General features: G+C 34.4%; 2 protein-coding genes across 2 annotated transcripts; one reads left to right on the forward strand and one right to left on the reverse strand.

The window, feature by feature from the left end:
• Positions 1-5432: 5432 nt before the first annotated feature.
• On the reverse strand, positions 5433-11551 carry LOC110441708 (39S ribosomal protein L16, mitochondrial-like). Its single transcript, XM_021484929.1, has 4 exons — positions 11466-11551; positions 9528-9596; positions 8695-8873; positions 5433-6021 (listed from the first exon to the last, which is right to left on the reverse strand). The coding sequence occupies exons 1-4, from the start codon at positions 11515-11517 to the stop codon at positions 5563-5565; spliced, it is 759 nt and encodes a 252-aa protein (XP_021340604.1). The 5' UTR covers positions 11518-11551; the 3' UTR covers positions 5433-5562.
• An 11-nt stretch (positions 11552-11562) lies between these two features.
• LOC110441709 (RPA-interacting protein A-like) lies at positions 11563-19234 on the forward strand. Its single transcript, XM_021484930.1, has 8 exons — positions 11563-11669; positions 13178-13289; positions 13701-13874; positions 15152-15242; positions 15707-15827; positions 16031-16094; positions 16500-16637; positions 17388-19234. The coding sequence occupies exons 2-8, from the start codon at positions 13203-13205 to the stop codon at positions 17415-17417; spliced, it is 705 nt and encodes a 234-aa protein (XP_021340605.1). The 5' UTR covers positions 11563-11669; positions 13178-13202; the 3' UTR covers positions 17418-19234.
• The last annotated feature ends 108 nt before the right edge of the window (positions 19235-19342 follow it).

The raw sequence follows: 19342 nt of genomic DNA on the forward strand, positions 1-19342 counted from the left end.
GAATCATTCTTAATGACCTCGATTAAACATCCAATAAAGGGCAGAACTAACTGTCACCGACTGCCTGTAGTATTAGAGTGATATTTGGGCAACAATTCCCCATACATGTATAAGTCTGACCGTTGACTATACAGACTCCACACATTGGCGTAACGTTCAACAAGCTCCCTTAAAGATGATGTAGTGTAGTCACCTTTAACTTTAACCCCCTCATAAGTCATATTCCAAGACTTCAATTAAAAATCGGAAGTTATAGATGTATTTTTTTTTATATATATTCGCTATACAAAACATACATAGCGAGGTTAACGTACGGTAGTCGTGAATAAGGCATTAAGGCTGATGTCTTCATAAAAATAGTAATTTGAATACATGTACAATGTATATTGAATTTAAACATGAGTTATAGAAATGACATGTAGCCAGGTTAACGTTGTCACTAACAGTGCATTAAGACTGGTGTCTTCATAGATATTTCATTTTCATTTGACATATTTGACCCAAGGTCATTTTTATTTCACAAACTATTTCAGTCCCCACCAGGAAGCTTCAAGCAAAGTATCAAAACATTCAATTAGATTCTTTAAAATATGTTGGATTAGTTTTTGACATAAGTAATCCCTGTGGCATGAGAGTCAGTCAAGTCATGTTGTTTTTCTTCTTTTTTGTTTGTTTGCAAACTCTGATGGGAATCACACAAGGAAGTTTAGTTTGCCAAATATCATGACTGTATATTTTTTTACAAAGTCGTTTGAAGGTTCTGACATAATTAAACCTGGTGACCTTAGAATTAATTCAAGGTCTATTTTTGCATTTCAGATTCATCCAGGTAGTTAGCCCAATACCATCACTATAAACCTCCTGGTTCTTCAGAAGGAGACATTTGAAGATTCGGAAATATTTGACCTTGCAAGTTGGTCAAGGCAATATTTTCTTCACAAACTTTGTAGGGCTCCATCCCAATAAGCTACCAGATCAATATCCTAACACCAGGCCCATCAGGTCTTCACAAGAAGGCGTGTGAAGTTTTTTTGTTATATATTTGAACTCTGTGACCTCAAAAATAGGTCAATGTCATACTTTCCCACAAACTAAGTCATGCTTCATCTCAGGAAGCTCCCAGTCAAATAACAGGACAGATCCACAGGTGGTGGACACACTAATAGTATGACGTGTATATACTTCATAATAGTAAAGGTATATAACGACAAGTCGACACTATTATATATATATATTTTTTTTTATCATATTTTATTTTTGATTGTTCACATGTTAGTATACAGTGGAGTACATGACAATTATTACATTGTATTTCATATCGTCTCGCATACTAATGAATTCTATATCTTCTTTTTCATTTTGTTTCTTTTTCCTGTACAATAACAACTGCTTGCGTTCTTATTTTTAGGTAGTAAATAATTCTAGATATGATTAACATCAATATTAAGAATGAGCAAAATATGAATTTAAATTCAATTAATCAATGTTCAATGCTGTGCTGATAATGGACCACTTCGCTACTACTTGGTCGGCTTTTGCACGGGGATATGACAGGATACATTGATTTTCAATTAGCTTATAGTATGATATTGCAGAACGGACCCCGCCAATAGTTGGCATTGTATGTTTGTTTCTGCATGAGTAAATATATTTCTTTATGATGATGATACACATATTCACACTTTCATTTTCAGGAGTGTCATCTATTCCGAATATAAAGGAAATATTTGACCATGGAAAATCAATATTACAATTAGTTACAAATTGTTGTCTTAAAAATGACCATAACGCACGTATATGAGGACAATTCCAAAATAAATGAGTCAGCATTTCTCTATTTACCGTACAAATATTACAAATTTCTGTGTCTGTAATGTTCATTTTCATTAGTCTAGAGTTTGTATAGAGTATTCCCTGTAGCACTTTAATTTGAAAAGTGTGTAGTGTTGTGTCATCTGTTATATTGAAGGGTAGTTTGAAGTACATCTTCCAACTGTCATTTGTTATATCTAATCCCATTTTCCTTTGCCATTTTTGCATAGATGAAATAGGGAGATCTAGATATTGATTGACCAATACTGCATAAAAATCTCTAGTTATCTTTTCTTTCCCTTTTAGTATTTGTACATATTTGTTTTCTGGTTCATCAATATTTTTCTTGTATGTTTTAATCACACTTTTCCATGAATTTGGGATAGATGCTAATAAGCCATAGTACTCAACGAAGTTAATTTGGATATTATATTGAAGTTTAAGTTGATTCACATCAATAAATCCACCCCTGTCATTAACTAAGTCTTTAATGAAGAAAATATTATTTTGTACCCACCTTTGATACAGTACATATTGTTTGTTTATCTTAATTTTATTGTTAAACCATATTGGTTGTGGTAGTATTTCGGCCGGGGTTGTGGGTGGAGCACGCTCTATAGAAGCCCATATTTTAATAATATTACTCCAGAAAGGATTGAAGTGATCTGCTATGTTGTTTAGCCCCTCACTATTCATGTACCAAATTGACTCGCCCCCAAATTTTTGAAGTTTATCAGAAACTAAATTTTTCCAATGAGAATTGTTGTTTGGGTCTAGTATTTTTTTTATCCATGTCATTTTAGTGCTTGGCAGTATGATTTTACATGAGTGAGTCTAAGGCCTCCATTCTCGTATGAGTTTATTATTACATTCCTTTTAATCTTGTCAATTTTCCCCGACCATAAAAAATTAAAAACCAGTTTTTGGAGGTTGTTAATGAACACATCAGAAGGGTCTGGAAGTACTGTAAAAATATGTGTGAATATTGGGAGTGCTAGTGTCTTGATCACCGTGACTTTCCCTATGTAACTAAGATTTCTAAAAGACCTATATATACTATTATATAGTATATACACATCATATTACTATTAGTGTGTCCAGCACCTGTGGACAGATCCTAGGCCTTTCAGTTCTTCTTCAGAAAACCTTTGAATTTTGACCTGTCTGACCTTGAACGTATATCAAGGTTGTAAGTTTTTTTTGTAAAATGTTTCTGGCTTCATCGAAGGTAGCTACATGTACCAGCCAAATACTCTTGACATTTTGGTTCTTCAGAAGAACCTGTTACATGTTTTTGACATATTTGATCCCTGTGGATTTGTAAATAGGTCTACGATATATTATTTGACAAATTTTGTTGGACTCCATCCCAGGAAGCTACTAACCTTATACAGTATCATGACTCTAGGAAGGGAATCATCCTAGGGAGATATATCAGTTCCTCAGAAGAAGTCATTTGAATGTGTTGACATAATACACCTCTTTTTTCAAGGTCCCTATTTTTTGGGGAAATTTTGTCAGGCTTCATCCCATGTAACTATAAGCCAAATATCATGACTATAGGGCTTTTGGCTCTTCAGAAGAAATTGTTTAAAGGAAAAGTTGAGGACAGACAGATAGACGGATGACAGACCAGTCCTTTAGACCAGGTGAGCTAAAAATAGTGTAGACATCATACATGTCGTTAACACTTACACTTTTAATTCTACCGAGTAAACGGTTGACAGTTTTGTTACTGAAAGAGAACAGGGAACATTTTGTTACTGAAGATTAAACAGGTGACACAGTTTTGCTACTAAAAAGAAATTAGGGAACATTTTGTTCCTTAAAAGAAAATAATCTGTACTATTGTTTATTCAGATTAGACAGTGCACACTTTTGTTATTCCGTCTTTGCGTATTGCAGAGTTATCTTCTCTTGAGAGCAGGTATTGATTGTTACGTCACTTGTTTGTGAGAGTAACGTCATCAGTTTTTGAGAAAACGACGTAATTTTCTCACACAAACCAAATACGTAACAATCAATACCTGCTCCCAAGAGAAGATAACTCTGCAATACGCAAAGACGAAATAACAGATTAAACAGTATACATAATTATTTTGATACTACAGAGTATTTACATTTGCACTGCAATGTCACAACATGAACCAAGGAAATAGTGTTTCCAGTTATAATACTATGAACCCAAGCGAGTAGTTATAGGACCATGACCAATGTTGAAGTAAGATTTTACTCTGGTTTAGAAGTTCTACCATGAAAATAATATTGATTTATATTGAAATTACTTTACTTTATGTTTACTATAGTTTAGGCGGAAAGAATATAACATATATAAAAATAAAAATGAGCCTTGTCTTCGACCATGCCACAGGTCAGTGCTGTAATCCCAGAAGCAAGCTCTCACTAACTAACTGTTCATCCACTATATCTGATACCCACTCCATTTGAATGAAATCTCGCTATCGGTGTCATCAGGCCCAATTAACACTACTAGAGAAAACTGTCTTTCTAGCATTCATAATGAAGTCGACTGGCAATATCATGTCTTCTCCTGGTTCCTTTGGTACCTCATTATTTAAAATGTTTCTTCAATATCAACTAACAACTGCACAGAAACTTGCTCTCCATGGACATCGTATTACTCAATTTTCGAAATCAACAGACACGCCTCTGCTATGTGATGTCATTAACACGCATTGTGTCAATAATCATAATGATATTACAAAACATTATTGTGCTTTCGATGTTCTCTCATGATTACTACAATGTAAAATATGACCTACATTAAGAATGATAAAATGATTGTTTACCATTTAATTGTTTTAATGGATTATATTTTTAATGATTTTTTTCCCAGGAAAAGGCAGGTACCATGTACGAACTGTTTCTCCTGTCAAACATTCCAGAGATTCTTAGGGAGCTTTTTTGAGCTTTCAACGTCGTTAAAGGCGGAAAGACATGAAAATGTAAATTTAAGTATTAAAACTGCTTTCAGATGCGGTTCATGGGATAACTTTCGCTTTCTTCACCTATGGAATAATGCCATAGCAAAATTGAAGGCACGAAAATAACTGTTTGATTGGTCTCAGGTAAAAACACCTGACCAATCACTAGGCTGTTACCTGTCCTTTTAAAGATTACAAAGGAGCATCACCCGACTTCAAAGCCGGTCAATTTTACAGTCATGTGACCGCGGAATGTACATCAAAGGGTCAAATTAGTCTTCTAGTCTCGCTCAGAAGGTCGGGAACTGCACACTGAGCCTTCAATTTTGTCATGACACATTCCAGGGGTGCATAGAGCGTAAGTGAGTGAAACCCCTGGAGATTTGAGGATGGTCATAGTCTTGTTATGCAGTTGTCATTCATATTGCCTATTAACTGCATGTGAAAGCAGTTTAATGCTGAAGTAAACAGTATCCATAATTTAAGTTTGTTACTGAGCAATCAGCATACACAATGTTGTTACCACGGAGTCAACAACATTCATTTTCATTACTATTGCATAAACAGTGTACACTGTTGTTTCTGCTGAGTCAGCACTTGAAGTACTTGTACAAACATTGAGGTCAGTGACATACTTTACGAAAATCTGAACCTGCAAGAGTAAGTTATCAACAAGAAATGATAAGCAATCTCTTTAATTCTTTCGTCAATAAAACTTTAATGACTTCCTGATTTCATACATAAAGATATTTTTCATTCATTACAAAACTAATTTACATTCATTCAATCAAAGACCATCCAGTATTTACTTATACTTGCCATGCCAAATAAAATCATATGGACTCATCTCTTTTTTTATACCCATATAGTTTTTCCGTGCACAGTCTCCAAAGCTGAAAAGATTTACGTTAGTTTTCGTTAGTTTCTCTGCCACTTCTGCCTCTTGTTTCAGCAGCTCTGTAGTAACAACCCGCGAATTCATGGGTGTTTGTCCAGAGATATGTTTTAGGACGCGCCAGAGTTTTTGTAGTTCAATATCTCCACCTACTTCCAACAACATTCTGTTTGCCTTGACTGGGACAGAGAAGTCTTTAATAGCACCCTTACCAGCTCCCATACGCACACTTGCTGGTTTCCTGGTGTAAGGACGCCATGGATATTCTATCCTCCATACTGCATAACTCTTTTTCTCATCGATGAAACGATTTAATGTGGTACGAATGTTGTTCATGTGAGCGTACTGAAGATAACCACCATTCAAAGCCTGTAAGTAATATAAACAATCATTTACCAGCCTGTAAATAATACATACACAATCATTTTTTACAAATACAGGTGAAGTGGTGGCCATGATACTTTAAATTTGCTAAAAAATGCCTCCTTCCCCTATTTAAATGTTGGATTTGAAGATATATGATAATGAATTTGAAGTGTATTAATGCAGTATTTATCTTATGTCAATTAGGACTGCCTGGAATTGAACAGCACTCAGTTCAATATAAATTAAACCACGGCCACCTTGGTGAAAGGCAAGTGTGTTATCCACTACATCATTTGTGTATGTATATATGTATGACTATGAAAATAGACAATTTATATATAAAAAAAAGGAGTTATCTGACAAAAAAAGGCATCAAATTTTGCACTAAAATGTTCACTGTATTACCAGCCGGTATAGATTTTAAGGTGCATAGCAACAGTACAGCAGTGTGTAACGTTACAGATTGTTCAGAAATAGTTGTAATTGTTTAAAGCAGACTGTAAGACTTATTATGTTTCTCTATAGTGCCTCTCTGTACACCATTTCTTTCTGAAGGAAATGTGTAACCATGTTTACAGATTGTTCAACTATTGAGGATGCATAATTATTCAGAAATAGTTGTAATTGTTTAAAGCAGACTGTAAGACTTATTATGTTTCTCTATAGTGCCTCTCTGTACACCATTTCTTTCTAGTTTGTCCAATGCAATAACTGCCAAACTCAAGACAGAGAATGAAGTAAATCACATTTTCTTATTTACGATTCATGCTGTTTTCGACTATCCACAATTTTCCAATTTTAAATGTCACAGACTCAGCTGTTATTATATGTTTACAAGTTCCATAGATCTGTTCCCTGCATGCACTGACTACTGGAGTTCTTGTTTCTGACAAAAGTGCTGCATATGGGCAAGATATTTCTTCAAATCTTTAGGCTGGCAGTAACTCGCAATGGAATTTGTATTTTTCCGAAGTTTGTTCTTCCATTTAGAACCATCTAAAATAGTCATCTTTTGTTTTATCTTCCCTTTGACTTAGGGATTTATTGCGTTTAATATAAAGAGTAATCTCTCTTTGTATGGATTTGATGCAACCGTCATATGTTAAAAGACATGCAGATTTGATGAATTTGAAGTTTTTAGCTTTGTAACCAGTGTATAAGTCTAATGATGATCATAAGTTTCATCAAAATTAAGTCCTCTTTGATTACATTATTGTGCAGAACTTTCAACCAGTACATGTATGTACTATGTACTGATATGTTTCAAATTCAAACTCATCTTTACCCTTTGTAAATGAAACATGCTAACTCATTCACCCCTGAAATTTCATAATGAACTATTCCAACCTGGAAGAGTTCAAATGTGTCTTCAGGGGTGAATGAGTTACTAAAAATGTGATCAACATCACATATTACATAAGCAACCTATCATGCAGACATGAAGGGGCGGATAGACAGCTGAAAGGACAGACGATTCAATTTCATTTCTATAAGGCACCCATGGCCACATTCACCAAATCTAGGGTCCTAATGATAATTTTTCAATACTTGATAGTTCTTTTTATCCCAAGTACTTTTGATGATTGATCTATTAACATAATCAGAATAAGATTCTTCAGTTTGCTATGAATAATAATGGCTACATTTGTTTTGAACACAAACAGGAATTGAACAATTATTTTTGCAAGCTTTAGAAAGTATTTGTTTCTTTTGTCAAGCAAAGAGTGCATTTCAATATGCCCATATTGTTACCTGCTGTTACCTGTATTCCTACATGCCAATACTGTAACTCGTTGTTACCTATATTCCTATATACCCATGCTGTAACTTGTTGTAACCTGTATTCCTATATATGAACATACTGGAACTTTTCATTTACCTGTATTCCTACATGTCCATACTGTAACTTGTTATTACCTGTATTCCTATATGCCCATACTGTAATTTGGTGTTACCTGTATTCCTATATGTCCATACTGTAACTTGTTGTTACCTGTATTCCTATATGTCCATACTGTAACTTGTTGTTACCTGTATTGCGATATGCCCACCCTGTAACTTGTTGTTACCTGTATTCCTATATGCCCATAATGTAACTTGTTGTTACCTGTATTCCTATATGTCCATACTGTAACTTGTTGTTACCTGTATTACTATATGTCCATATATACTGTAACTTGTTGTTACCTGTATTCCTATATGTCCATACTGTAACTTGTTTTTACCTGTATTCCTATATGCCCTGATGCCCACCCTGTAACTTGTTGTTACCTGTATTCCTATATGTCAATACTGTAACTTGCTGTAGCCTGTTACCTGTATTCATATATGCCCATACTGTAATTTGGTGTTACCTGTATTCCTATATGCTGATACTGTAACTTGTTGTTTACCTGTATTCCTACATGCCCATCCTGTAACTTATTGTTTGCCTGTATTCCTATATGCCCGAACTGTAACTCGTTGTTACCTGTATTCCTATATGCCCATCCTGTAACTTGTTGTTACCTGTATTCCTATATGCCCATACTGTAACTTGTTGTTACCTGTATTCCTATATGCCCTGATGCCCATACTGTAACTTGTTGTTACCTGTATTCCTATATGCCCACCCTGTAACTTTTTGTTACCTGTATTCCTATATGCCCTGATGCCCACCCTGTAACTTGTTGTTACCTGTATTCCTATATGCCCATACTGTAACTTGTTGTGGATGAGTTCTGGTCCCCTTATCAATGACAAGTCCCTGGGAAGCCTCCTGATTTTGAAAGCACCAACTTGTTGATTTCCTTGGACAAACTGTGGGGTCTTGTCACCAATGTACAGACGGCGATATTTTTCAGGCAAATCTATTTCTAAAAAAAAAAAGGAATGTTTTGACAACTTGTATAATAATTCATTTATATCGTAAAGAACCACAAGAAATATGTTTTAAGTATATGATTTCCCCTGCAATTTGTTTCCTTCAAATTGATATACTTTAAAAAACATTTTCAGCTGACAAGAAATTGATACAGTTTATACTTTTACATTAAGAGGTAAGTACTAAATTTAGTATTTTGTCACAAGTAGACATTACATTTAGGTCCATAAAACTACGTACTTTACTTAGAGACAGACTATTTTTACCCCTAAAATGTGTCCTTAAGCCTACTGGTTCAGAGAGATCGCTCAATGAACCATTACACTAAGCTTGTTAGAGTTTAATTACCTACTAAGATTTGATTATATTTATAAACAGCTCTTCATACTTTTTGATACCCAAGTGAATGGACTTGAACATAATTGCAATTAACAGTATGCTAAGATATGGCATCACCTCAACATCCTGGTACCTTGCGCTTGTACCTTAAATTTTAAAACAGTACATGCATTTTTGTTAATGACATATTTTACATCACACATTTATTTGACAAGAAATTGAACAGGATATTAAAATGAATGCACTGGTATAGTAGAACCAAATGATGAGGCACTATATATATACATAAACAGAATGTTCAACTTACCTTTTTGCTTGGGTAGTGTAAGATTTTTAAAAGCTGCTACCCGAGTCATCTGGAAAACACCGGCTATTTCTGAAATTGATTGATACGTACATAATAAAAAAAATATACAAGCACAAATTAAAAACAGATTTATAAAATCTGTGCATTATAAACAATTCTTTTTTTCTTAATTAATTAAATACATCTAGAATAATTCATTCCACAAACCTCTCAAACTTTTAAACCCCATTGAAGTTGATGACCAAGAAAATGCACATACCAGTTATCAGAGTTTGAACAGGAATTTTTGCTTTTTAGGGCCTTTCCAAGAAAAGAAAAAAGGCATAAAATATCCCGCCTTTTGCAAATTCTCAAAAAAGTGACATCCAAATGTGTAACCAGTGGATGTCTCTAAGCTCACTATAAAAACATTTGACAACCCTAAAATCTAAAACTGATCAGTATTCCGAAAATCGTGAATTTAACTAAAATAATTCATTTCCTGGTATATGTAACTGCTAATTTCATTTTTAACGAAAATAAAACCACCAAAATCAATGCATAACCATAATTGAATGATCATTTTGGTCAGATTAAAGGCTCATTTAGCCCTTTCAATTATTTTTTTGTTAAATTTGGGGCTTTCAGGGCCTTAATTTTCATCAATTTTAGGACATCTATCTTGGTTTTAAGTTGTTTGGCCTCATTTATGATATGCAATATATCATAATAGATGCACAAACACTTAATTCAGTCTAATGCCTATTCAGTGGTCAATTCAAAGCATCTATAATGAACAAGATACAAAAAATTATGATATCCCCCCTGCAGCCACCCTTCCCATCAGCTGGTCATGCACCTACTGAGCATATTTCTCCTATTAAAAAAAAGGAAGTACTAACTTTCTATTCCCTGCATCAATTGCTGCATATTACGCTAGCTGCAATAACGTAGCTTCTGACGACAAACAATATATATGTTGGACAGAGGCAGAGAAGGCTTTTAGATGGCAACCATAGTCCAACAGATAGAAGCAAACTTAACTTGGTAGACTAGTGCACTAAGTAGAGTTAACACTGAAGTGGACTGAAGGTTCACATCCATGTGCACTGGAGTTAACTTCGATCAGTGCACAAGGTAATTTTCTTTATCATATTGTTGGGGTAGTATTTGGTATTTAGACGTGCTCATTCCACAGGCGATCAAACTCACGATCCCATACTTCCTAATCAGACGCTTTACCACTGAGCTAAAGGGAAAATCTCTCTAGTGCAAAGCTAGAAGACGACTCTAATCGTTTGACTATGTTTACAATTAGAACCTATCTACCACACAAGCATGAATTCGAAATGGATACTGAATTATATGGACAAAAATTAGTGTTAAAATTTGTTATACGCCCTCTAAATATATAAGTCCTTGTTTTATAGAAAGACAGAATGTCCCTAAGTCCTTGAGGTGCTCGCGGGTTCTGGAATCACATCAGTGATTAGTCCGAATTATTCTGACGTTTTATCGACATTTTTCATATCGGTCTGTCGTTATATGAAAAAAGTCGATAAAACGTCAGAATAATTCGGACTAAAGTATAATCAGTGATTATAAATATACAGTAACATTATCTGTTTATGTATCGCACCGCCCCCCCCCCCCCCCCCCCCTTTTTTTNCCCCCCTTTTTTTACCAACCCAATTATTTATTATCTCAGTGATGTGCACTACCTCAATAGATCACCTATATTCCAGAACCCAAGCACCTGTGGATACTACGTACAGTAGTGATGTTTATTGCCCCTCCCCCCCCCCCCCCCCCCCCCCAAAAAAAAACAACACCAAAATACACCGGCTATTTTTCTGTGACGAATACGTGCACAATGGACGCACAGGTAAACATCATTTGGAATATTGGAATAAAGTATTTTCGATCGACTAACAGCTGATATATAATGAAATAGCTAACCTATGTGACATGTGTGGCATTTACTGCCCACATGTCTGACGATCGTGAGCATCTTGCAGTGACCACTGACTCCGGCTTGTGTGGAACGTCACCGGTATTTGTGTGTGTACTGTAGGGGAAGTAACTTCAATTGTTTGCCTAATTACTGCCAAATAGGAACGCGCGAAAGAACTTCACACACGAATCAGACGAAATCAAAGAAAGGTGAAATATAATAGGCCAAACGTAGGGTATACTTAAAAGATTACTGATCATTTTATGGGTTTATATTATTATAACATAAGAGGTCGCTGGTCGGTCTTTTTTTCTATCGGATATGATTTTGCCGACGAATATGATCTAGATCTCGCCGTGTAAAATCTCTAGGCTCTAACATTGGAGTAAGGTTTATATCAAAACTCAGTAAAACCTCTCTGCACTAGGCTGCAGTACTGTACCCTTTCACTTATATTACATCCTTAGCTGGTTCCCTGTGGATGAAATGAGCCACAGGGTCACGTTACAAATGTCTGAAATACACATGCTACTGTCAGTATACTGATATGGGTCACAACACACATAAACATATGTTCAGATGTTTATGTGTGTTGTGACCCATATCAGTATACTGACAGTAGCATGTGTATTTCAGACATTTGTAACGTGACCCTGTGAATGAACCTCAATTAACACTTTGCCACATCACACAGATGCTTGACGCTTTATTAATATGATGTGTCTGTAAATATAATAAAAGGGGAAAATGTACGGCCAGACCGGGGTTCGAACCCGAACCCTCCGAACTCTTAGACGGACGCTCTACCATGAGCCAAACGTACACCAAATGCTTGAAACAAGAGTTGCCCTTCTATACAGAAATGTTTCTTAAAAAACTGTTCATTCTTATATACATTATATTATATAACATTATTGATAACTACTATTAATGAATGTCACATTGTGAAATAATCCATATATATATATATGTGCTGAACTTTGTAACCAATCTCTGATCAATATAAGCAGCGATCCACAACCCTGTTGCAATATATCACCAGAACCCTAGCTTGTGGCGATATTGTCGCATGTGCATCCGAACATTCTGGCTATATCGCCACAGGTGCGCCAGAATTTGCTTTCGAAATCTCAACACGCTGCGATATAGTCGCAATATTTCTGTAAGGGTGGTCACAGGCACAGGGGCATGGATCAATTTACTTGTAAAATAAAAAATAGGGGTCTCCTATACAATATCCTTGCCCCTGTGGTCACAGGCACCACTGTAACAGTAATGGAAAAATGCACGGCCAGACCGTGATTCGAACCAGGGACCTTCAGAACTCTGACGGACGCTGTACCAATTGAGCTACTTTGTCGCCAACGATCGACCCAGTCCAGATCTGCTACATGTTAATTTGTTTTTATACTATATACATACAGCTGTATATATACTACATATCGTATTAGCGTGTCCAGCACCTGTGTAATCCCTCAAAAGAGGGACATATTTGGTCAGAATTTTAAAGGGAGGAGGGGGCAGAATGGGTCAAATGCCATAGAAAAATGGTTAATATTTGGGCTCAGCTCCAGGAATGCTTTCGCTCATTATTAAGTTTCTTCTGGCCCTGACACCAGACTTTGGTAGACACTAGACAAATGACAAAATGTCTAAGTCTGGTGTCTGGGCCAGAGAAAACACGAGCTAACCTGCTCATAGAGTATCCCTGTTACAGATTCCTGAGTTTGAGTCCTGTGAACATGTCCAGCCCAGCTCAGAAGGTGACCAGGAACCACCGTGAAATGTATAAAGCTAAAACACCTCCATGGAAAGAAACATACAGAAAGGTATCATATCTTATTTGTGCTGTAATATATATACTTCTCTGACAAAGCTTCTTTAATTCAGGTTTGTTTGGAAAGCGATACATACATTAAAAAGGTGTTTTTGTTGAAAAATAGGAAGAAGAAAAGGAAAAAAAACACAATTAGCTTGAATAATTATATTTTAATGAGCAGAATACTAATTCACAACATAAAAAATATTAATTTGTGAAGTTTATCATCCAATCCAATGTTGTATTACATGTATAATGTAATATTTATAGACTAAACAAATACTTGTTGATCTGAACTCCATCCAAGCACTTTGAATTCAGCAAACCCCTGCTGTGCTTATCCAAATTTAGTCTGAATTCTACCACTTTGTTTAGGTAGATTGAGTTGTATAATTTGTATTGGAATGTTTTATGGCTGCAGAGGTGCCTGGAGAGGTTGAGACAAAGCAGAGAAAAACTACAGGCGAAATTTAGAAAGTTGGGGGATATTGACACCAACAAGACGGAAGATGACACATTCATTAACGACCTAATGAAAGACGAGCTACAGGGCATGAAAGAGTCATTGAAGAACCCTGCATCACAATCAGCAGAGGTAAGAGCTAGGATTTGTGTATTGTAACACATGAAGTATTGTAATACTGAGTTATATCATGGACTTAGATAGCAGCCTGATTCCGTAGTTATATATATCATTTCATGTAAAATTGAAAAATGTGATCAGAAATACAGTTCATGTACTATGTTTTTCCAACTCAAAATTGAAAGAAAGCTCAAAGACAACTTTGATTAATAATACCAGTATTATTGTGCTGTGAAGTTTTAAGCACAAATACACCCTTGAAACTGATGAAAATCTCAACAAATCACCATATAAGTGAAAGTGTTTTGAGAAGCAAAAACTATGTATTGAGTTATTATTATCCCATTTAAGGATCTCTGCCCCACTGGTTTGTTAACTAAACATTAGTGCTGTTCCGATTAATCAATTTAGTCGACATCTGTTTGTTTGTTTCTTAAAATCAATTAATCGATCATTGTTTCCCATGATCCAATGCGGCATTTCCCATTACCGGGGTATCCATCGCAGCATTTCTGAATACGCAGCATAATGGACAATACAAACATCATTAATTTCTTTTCAAAGTACATGTTTTTCAATTCTTTAATATAGGTTTCTGTCAAAAAACATCTCTTTTGTATGAATGTTGTGCGTAATTAGCGAAATTCTCCGACATCGGATTTCCCCGGAAAACGAAAGTGAAAGTAGATTTTGGAAAACGAATATAAACTTAAATTCCTGAATTTAAGTTCAGTTTGATTGATCATTAGTCGATCATCAGACACTTGATCGGAAGTGATGATCGAGTATGATTTTAAAGTGATTCCCAACACTACATGTAGTAGACATTAACCTCCCCTTAATTTCCTGTTGGCTATAACTGTAGCATTTATAATTATGCCAGGACACTTCTGTTGATCAGGTAGCTCAATCAGTTAGAGAAGTAGCTAGTATAACAATCAGGGTTTCGGATTTCGGTCTAGGCCTGCTGAATTTTTCTGCTCAAAACACTCTTTTTGTTGATTATATTTTGTTTATTTCATCTTTGTTATTTTTCTGAAGATTCCAGCATTAGATGGTTTTCTTTTTAGAAATGATTTATCAAAGCTTTTGTCATGTTGGAAAAAGCTGTTTTCATTTTGTAGTTACAATTTTTGGCAATATGTAGTATGGGATCCTTAAAAAGCAAGCAAAGAAAAAAAACCTCGCACATTGACCCTTGAATCAAATTATTGATGATATGTATCTAATATTTCAAATCAGTTCTAGAGTTAAATGATTATATGACGATAATTATTTGCTAATTGCAGGTTGATGACTTTGATATTGGCGACCTCACAACAGACATTGATAATGTGTTGTCTTTGTTTGAAGACATACAAGCAGAGCTCAAACTAGAAGGTATCATTAAATGTTGTGTGTTATAATTTTTTGTTTACATATGCATGTACTCATAAAAACTCTTATATTTTTATTTTAATATTTGGCTCTGTACAAATTAAGGATTTTTTTTTATCCTTCTTCCATATAAACTTTTCAGAGGTGCTGCAGAGCATTACAGCTCTAGGGTTAAATATATATTTCCTATGACACATGAGGATGTACTTATCATCGTAACATTTATATATGCCCACTGAAAAAGATTTATTTTGACAATTTAAGTCAAAAATTTATATTTCTATAGATGGTCAGTGAAGTCCCTGATATTTTGGTAAACCCACAACCATGTCTTTACTATATTTCCTCTCTCTCTCTTTCTATTATATATAAAATAAATAATTAGATATATATACATTTTATGTGAATATCTACATGTACGTATTGCATGAAGTTGCTGTTATAATTGATGTCTAATGTTATTTTAGAGCTGAAGTTGATAGAAGAATTTGAAAGATACGAATCAAGTTTGAAAATGGAAGAAGCCAATTTGTGTAGTGCCATTGAAAAGCTGTGTACAGAAGAAGTTATTTGTCCAGTTTGTCAGAAGTAAGTAGTCTAGCATAATTTAACAGAAAAATCGTTTATGTTCCCTGCAAAATGAAGTTGAGAGAAGAAATTAAAAAAAAATCACAGTGAATTTGCCAAAATACTACTGGACAGATTCTTAATGAAAGTATATATATGAATATTAATTTGCATTAGTTTAATTTTAAGATTTATTCCTGTAAAAAAAATGTTTTTCCTTACAGAAGTCCTTTATTGATCAACAAATCTGTGATATTTTGTCAGTGTGGAATGAGAGTGAACACAGAGGTAAGTATATTTCATAAAACCTCTTGTTTGTATTACTCCCCTTTATGTACAACTATACTGGTATATTAAACATAACCTGACTACTTCTGATAATTATATCTATATATCATGTATAATTATATCTATATATCATGTATAATTATATCTATATACCATGTATAATTATATCTATATATCATGTATAATATCTATATATCATGTATAATTATAAAATACTACTACTGCATAGGATTCAATGAAACTTATGCAATTTATCTGTATGCCAGGAAGGTAATTCTGAAATTATTTTTCATTGTGAATGGTATTATTCTATTACCTGAAGTTAGAGTTAGTCCTCAAGAGCCTGCAGCTTGCAGTTATAGTTAATACAGGCCAATACAGAGTATATTTGCGTTATTTTGACAGGAGGACTGTCTGACTTTGGTGCATGTGAAGCACCTACTGGAGGAAGGGATGATGGGTCACACAGCTGTGTGTGAAGGTCAGGCAATCTTTGCTGTCGTACAGGATCTAGGCCCTCAGAACCTTCTCATGTCATGCAAGGTGAATATAGGCATTTTGATGTTGATAGGGCCAGGGGATACTTTTTCAATGTTTTAGAGCAAATATTAAATCTGATTAAAACATGATTATATTAAAATATAGTTTTGTACATGTTTTGGATATCAGAATTCTTAAATTTTGCTTGTTAAAACTTACAAGCTAGTCCAGTATTAATGAAATTTATGCTTGCCTATTTAACCTGATTCAGGATTGTTTTAAAGTTTTGTGTAGCAAGGGAAAATATTTTTTACAAATGTATTTTTTTTTACTGGTTTTGAATAAATCCTTTCAAAAGACCAGTTGTATTGGTGTACATGTGATGTTTATGTGATGTACACATCAGATGTGAACATTTCAGTGTTCTTGTTATAGCAGAGATGATGTTTAGTGTACATATGTATAACGGATGACTGAATACATTTTCTGAATTCAAAGATTTCAATTCAAAATCTGAAATGTTTTGGAGTAGGTTTATTTTCCATGATTGTTGGCTTTAGACAAAAAAATCATAATATTATTTTAGATCTGCTATGATTTGGTATTATTTATTTAATTCACAACTACTTAAATACTGAAAGTTGGAATAAAATATTAATTTATTCCGTACTAAAATGGTATGCTGTCTGGTTAACTATTGTAATTCCAATCAATTTATTCCTCACATTTTTCAATGCTGCACAGGTTTCTTGTGATTCTATTGTATATTCCCTATTGTGACATGACCACTTATCCACTGTTGATTCTTTTCAGTCCTGTGATTGGATGTCAATCATCATATGAATGATCTCCGAAGGTTGATGACGAAATGTTTAAAAGATCTGGAACAATTTTCCTTGTCAATAATTAGGGACAAGAGAAAATATTGTTGTATGAAGATAAAAAGATTATGTCAATTCGGTGGTCCTGTTGATAATTTCCTCAGGAGAGTTATTGTAAGGTGAAGATACAGCGGTGTTCATGGCACTGACTTTATCTCTGACATCAGACATCAGTCTCAAGTAGAAGGATGTGCTGGGCAATGCCGTCAATATCTCTGAGAGTCTTCAAACATGTGAGAATATTATAACACTGGGAGAGACTGGATGGGCGATGCTGTCAATATCTCTGAGAGTCTTAAAACATGTGAGAATATTATAACACTGGGAGAGACTAGATGGGCGATGCTGTCAATATCTCTGAGAGTCTTCAAACATGTGAGAATATTATAACACTGGGAGAGACTGGATGGGCGATGCTGTCAATATCTCTGAGAGTCTTCAAACATGTGAGAATATTATAACACTGGGAGAGACTGGATGGGCGATGCTGTCAATATCTCTGAGAGTCTTCAAACATGTGAGAATATTATAACACTGGGAGAGACTGGATGGGCGATGCCGTCAATATCTCCGAGAGTCTTCAAACATGTGAGAATATTAGAACACTGGGAGAGACTGGATGTACAGGTCATTGCTACCACTAGCTTGCTCACCAGAAGTCGGAACAGAGGAAAAGTTACATAAACTTATTTGTTGTATACAGTAAGCCTGGCTGAGATAATGATTTCTCCCTCAATGACTATATGTTTCTTTTTGGATTGTGTTTTTTGTTCCCTTTGTCTTTCATTGATATTTTGTTATTTGTTTCAAACATTTGCTGTGAACTGTAGTTTTTTAACCAGGGCAGCTCAGGTTATCTGTATGTGTGTTGTTTGTCATTCCTTGTCACATGCTCATTTGACTGGTTTGAAATTAGATAAAAGATAAGTAGTGCTTATAAATATGTTTTCAATTGTGTATTTGCCATGCCATTAAATGAATGTGATATTAGAAAAAACGATTTATACATTTTGGATATATAATTTATCACCATTGATCCATGTTTTACTAGTCAATCCTCATTCCACTTGTATCAATATACATGTAAATATATTTGTTGAAGTGTAGGATATCACACAAATAAGTTTATTCACATGTATAATCAAAGAGCTTCAACAAATAGGTTATATTTGTACATAAACATAAGATTTGATATATTCATAATCATCTCTCACAATTTATAAGTCTGGAATATACTTAACACATATATTAAAGAAAAATAACTTTTTTTTTGTGTCAAACGCAAAACATTATCTTATGCATGTAACATATTGAAAAGTATTGTGAAGCTACACAGCATCATGTTATTTAACAGTGATAGAAGAGAAAAAACATGGGCAGGGAGTGATGAGTTATACTGGTAGCAGTTATTGAATATAAATTTTAATATATATGTACAATTACCTGTGCAACTTGCAACCTACCAAAAAGTACCTTTATTCTATACATTGCATTGATACAATGTAAAATTGAATGAGAAATCTGAAATCTGAGATTATTTGAAATGTGAAATTGTATTGTGAAGTAAACAATACTCATAATTGACTAAACTACAATGATACTACACTGCAGTACTCTATATTTGATAAATGTTGTTGTATTCCATAGTGCATATGACTTAAGTGAACTATTAACAGAAACATTACATGATATATATATATATACAAGTGAATAAAAGAATTGTATCTGATGTGTGCCACACATGTTGAACATGTTCTAATAAATTATTGTTTGTTGAATAAAATCACATGTTTGTGTCACTTCCTTTATATACAGTGAATGTTTAAAAACCTCATTCATAACATGGTAACAAGACTCGTACAGCATGATACTCTTACAATGGTTACA

This window comes from Mizuhopecten yessoensis, unplaced genomic scaffold (assembly GCF_002113885.1).
Source record: "Mizuhopecten yessoensis strain PY_sf001 unplaced genomic scaffold, ASM211388v2 scaffold716101, whole genome shotgun sequence".
Lineage (NCBI taxonomy): Eukaryota > Metazoa > Mollusca > Bivalvia > Pectinida > Pectinidae > Mizuhopecten > Mizuhopecten yessoensis.

Excerpts from the sequence above, each read along its gene's own strand:
- LOC110441708 (XM_021484929.1), bottom strand. The coding sequence starts at position 11,517 with ATGCTCACGATCGTCAGACATGTGGGCAGTAAATGCCACACATGTCAC. Across the intron at positions 8,874-9,527 it reads TACACTACCCAAGCAAAAAG|AAATAGATTTGCCTGAAAAA; the intron begins GTAAGTTGAACA and ends TTTTTTTTTTAG. Across the intron at positions 6,022-8,694 it reads ATGGGCATATAGGAATACAG|GCTTTGAATGGTGGTTATCT; the intron begins GTAACAACAAGT and ends TATTACTTACAG.
- LOC110441709 (XM_021484930.1), top strand. The coding sequence starts at position 13,203 with ATGTCCAGCCCAGCTCAGAAGGTGACCAGGAACCACCGTGAAATGTAT. Across the intron at positions 15,243-15,706 it reads AGCAGAGCTCAAACTAGAAG|AGCTGAAGTTGATAGAAGAA; the intron begins GTATCATTAAAT and ends ATGTTATTTTAG. Across the intron at positions 16,095-16,499 it reads GAATGAGAGTGAACACAGAG|GAGGACTGTCTGACTTTGGT; the intron begins GTAAGTATATTT and ends TTATTTTGACAG.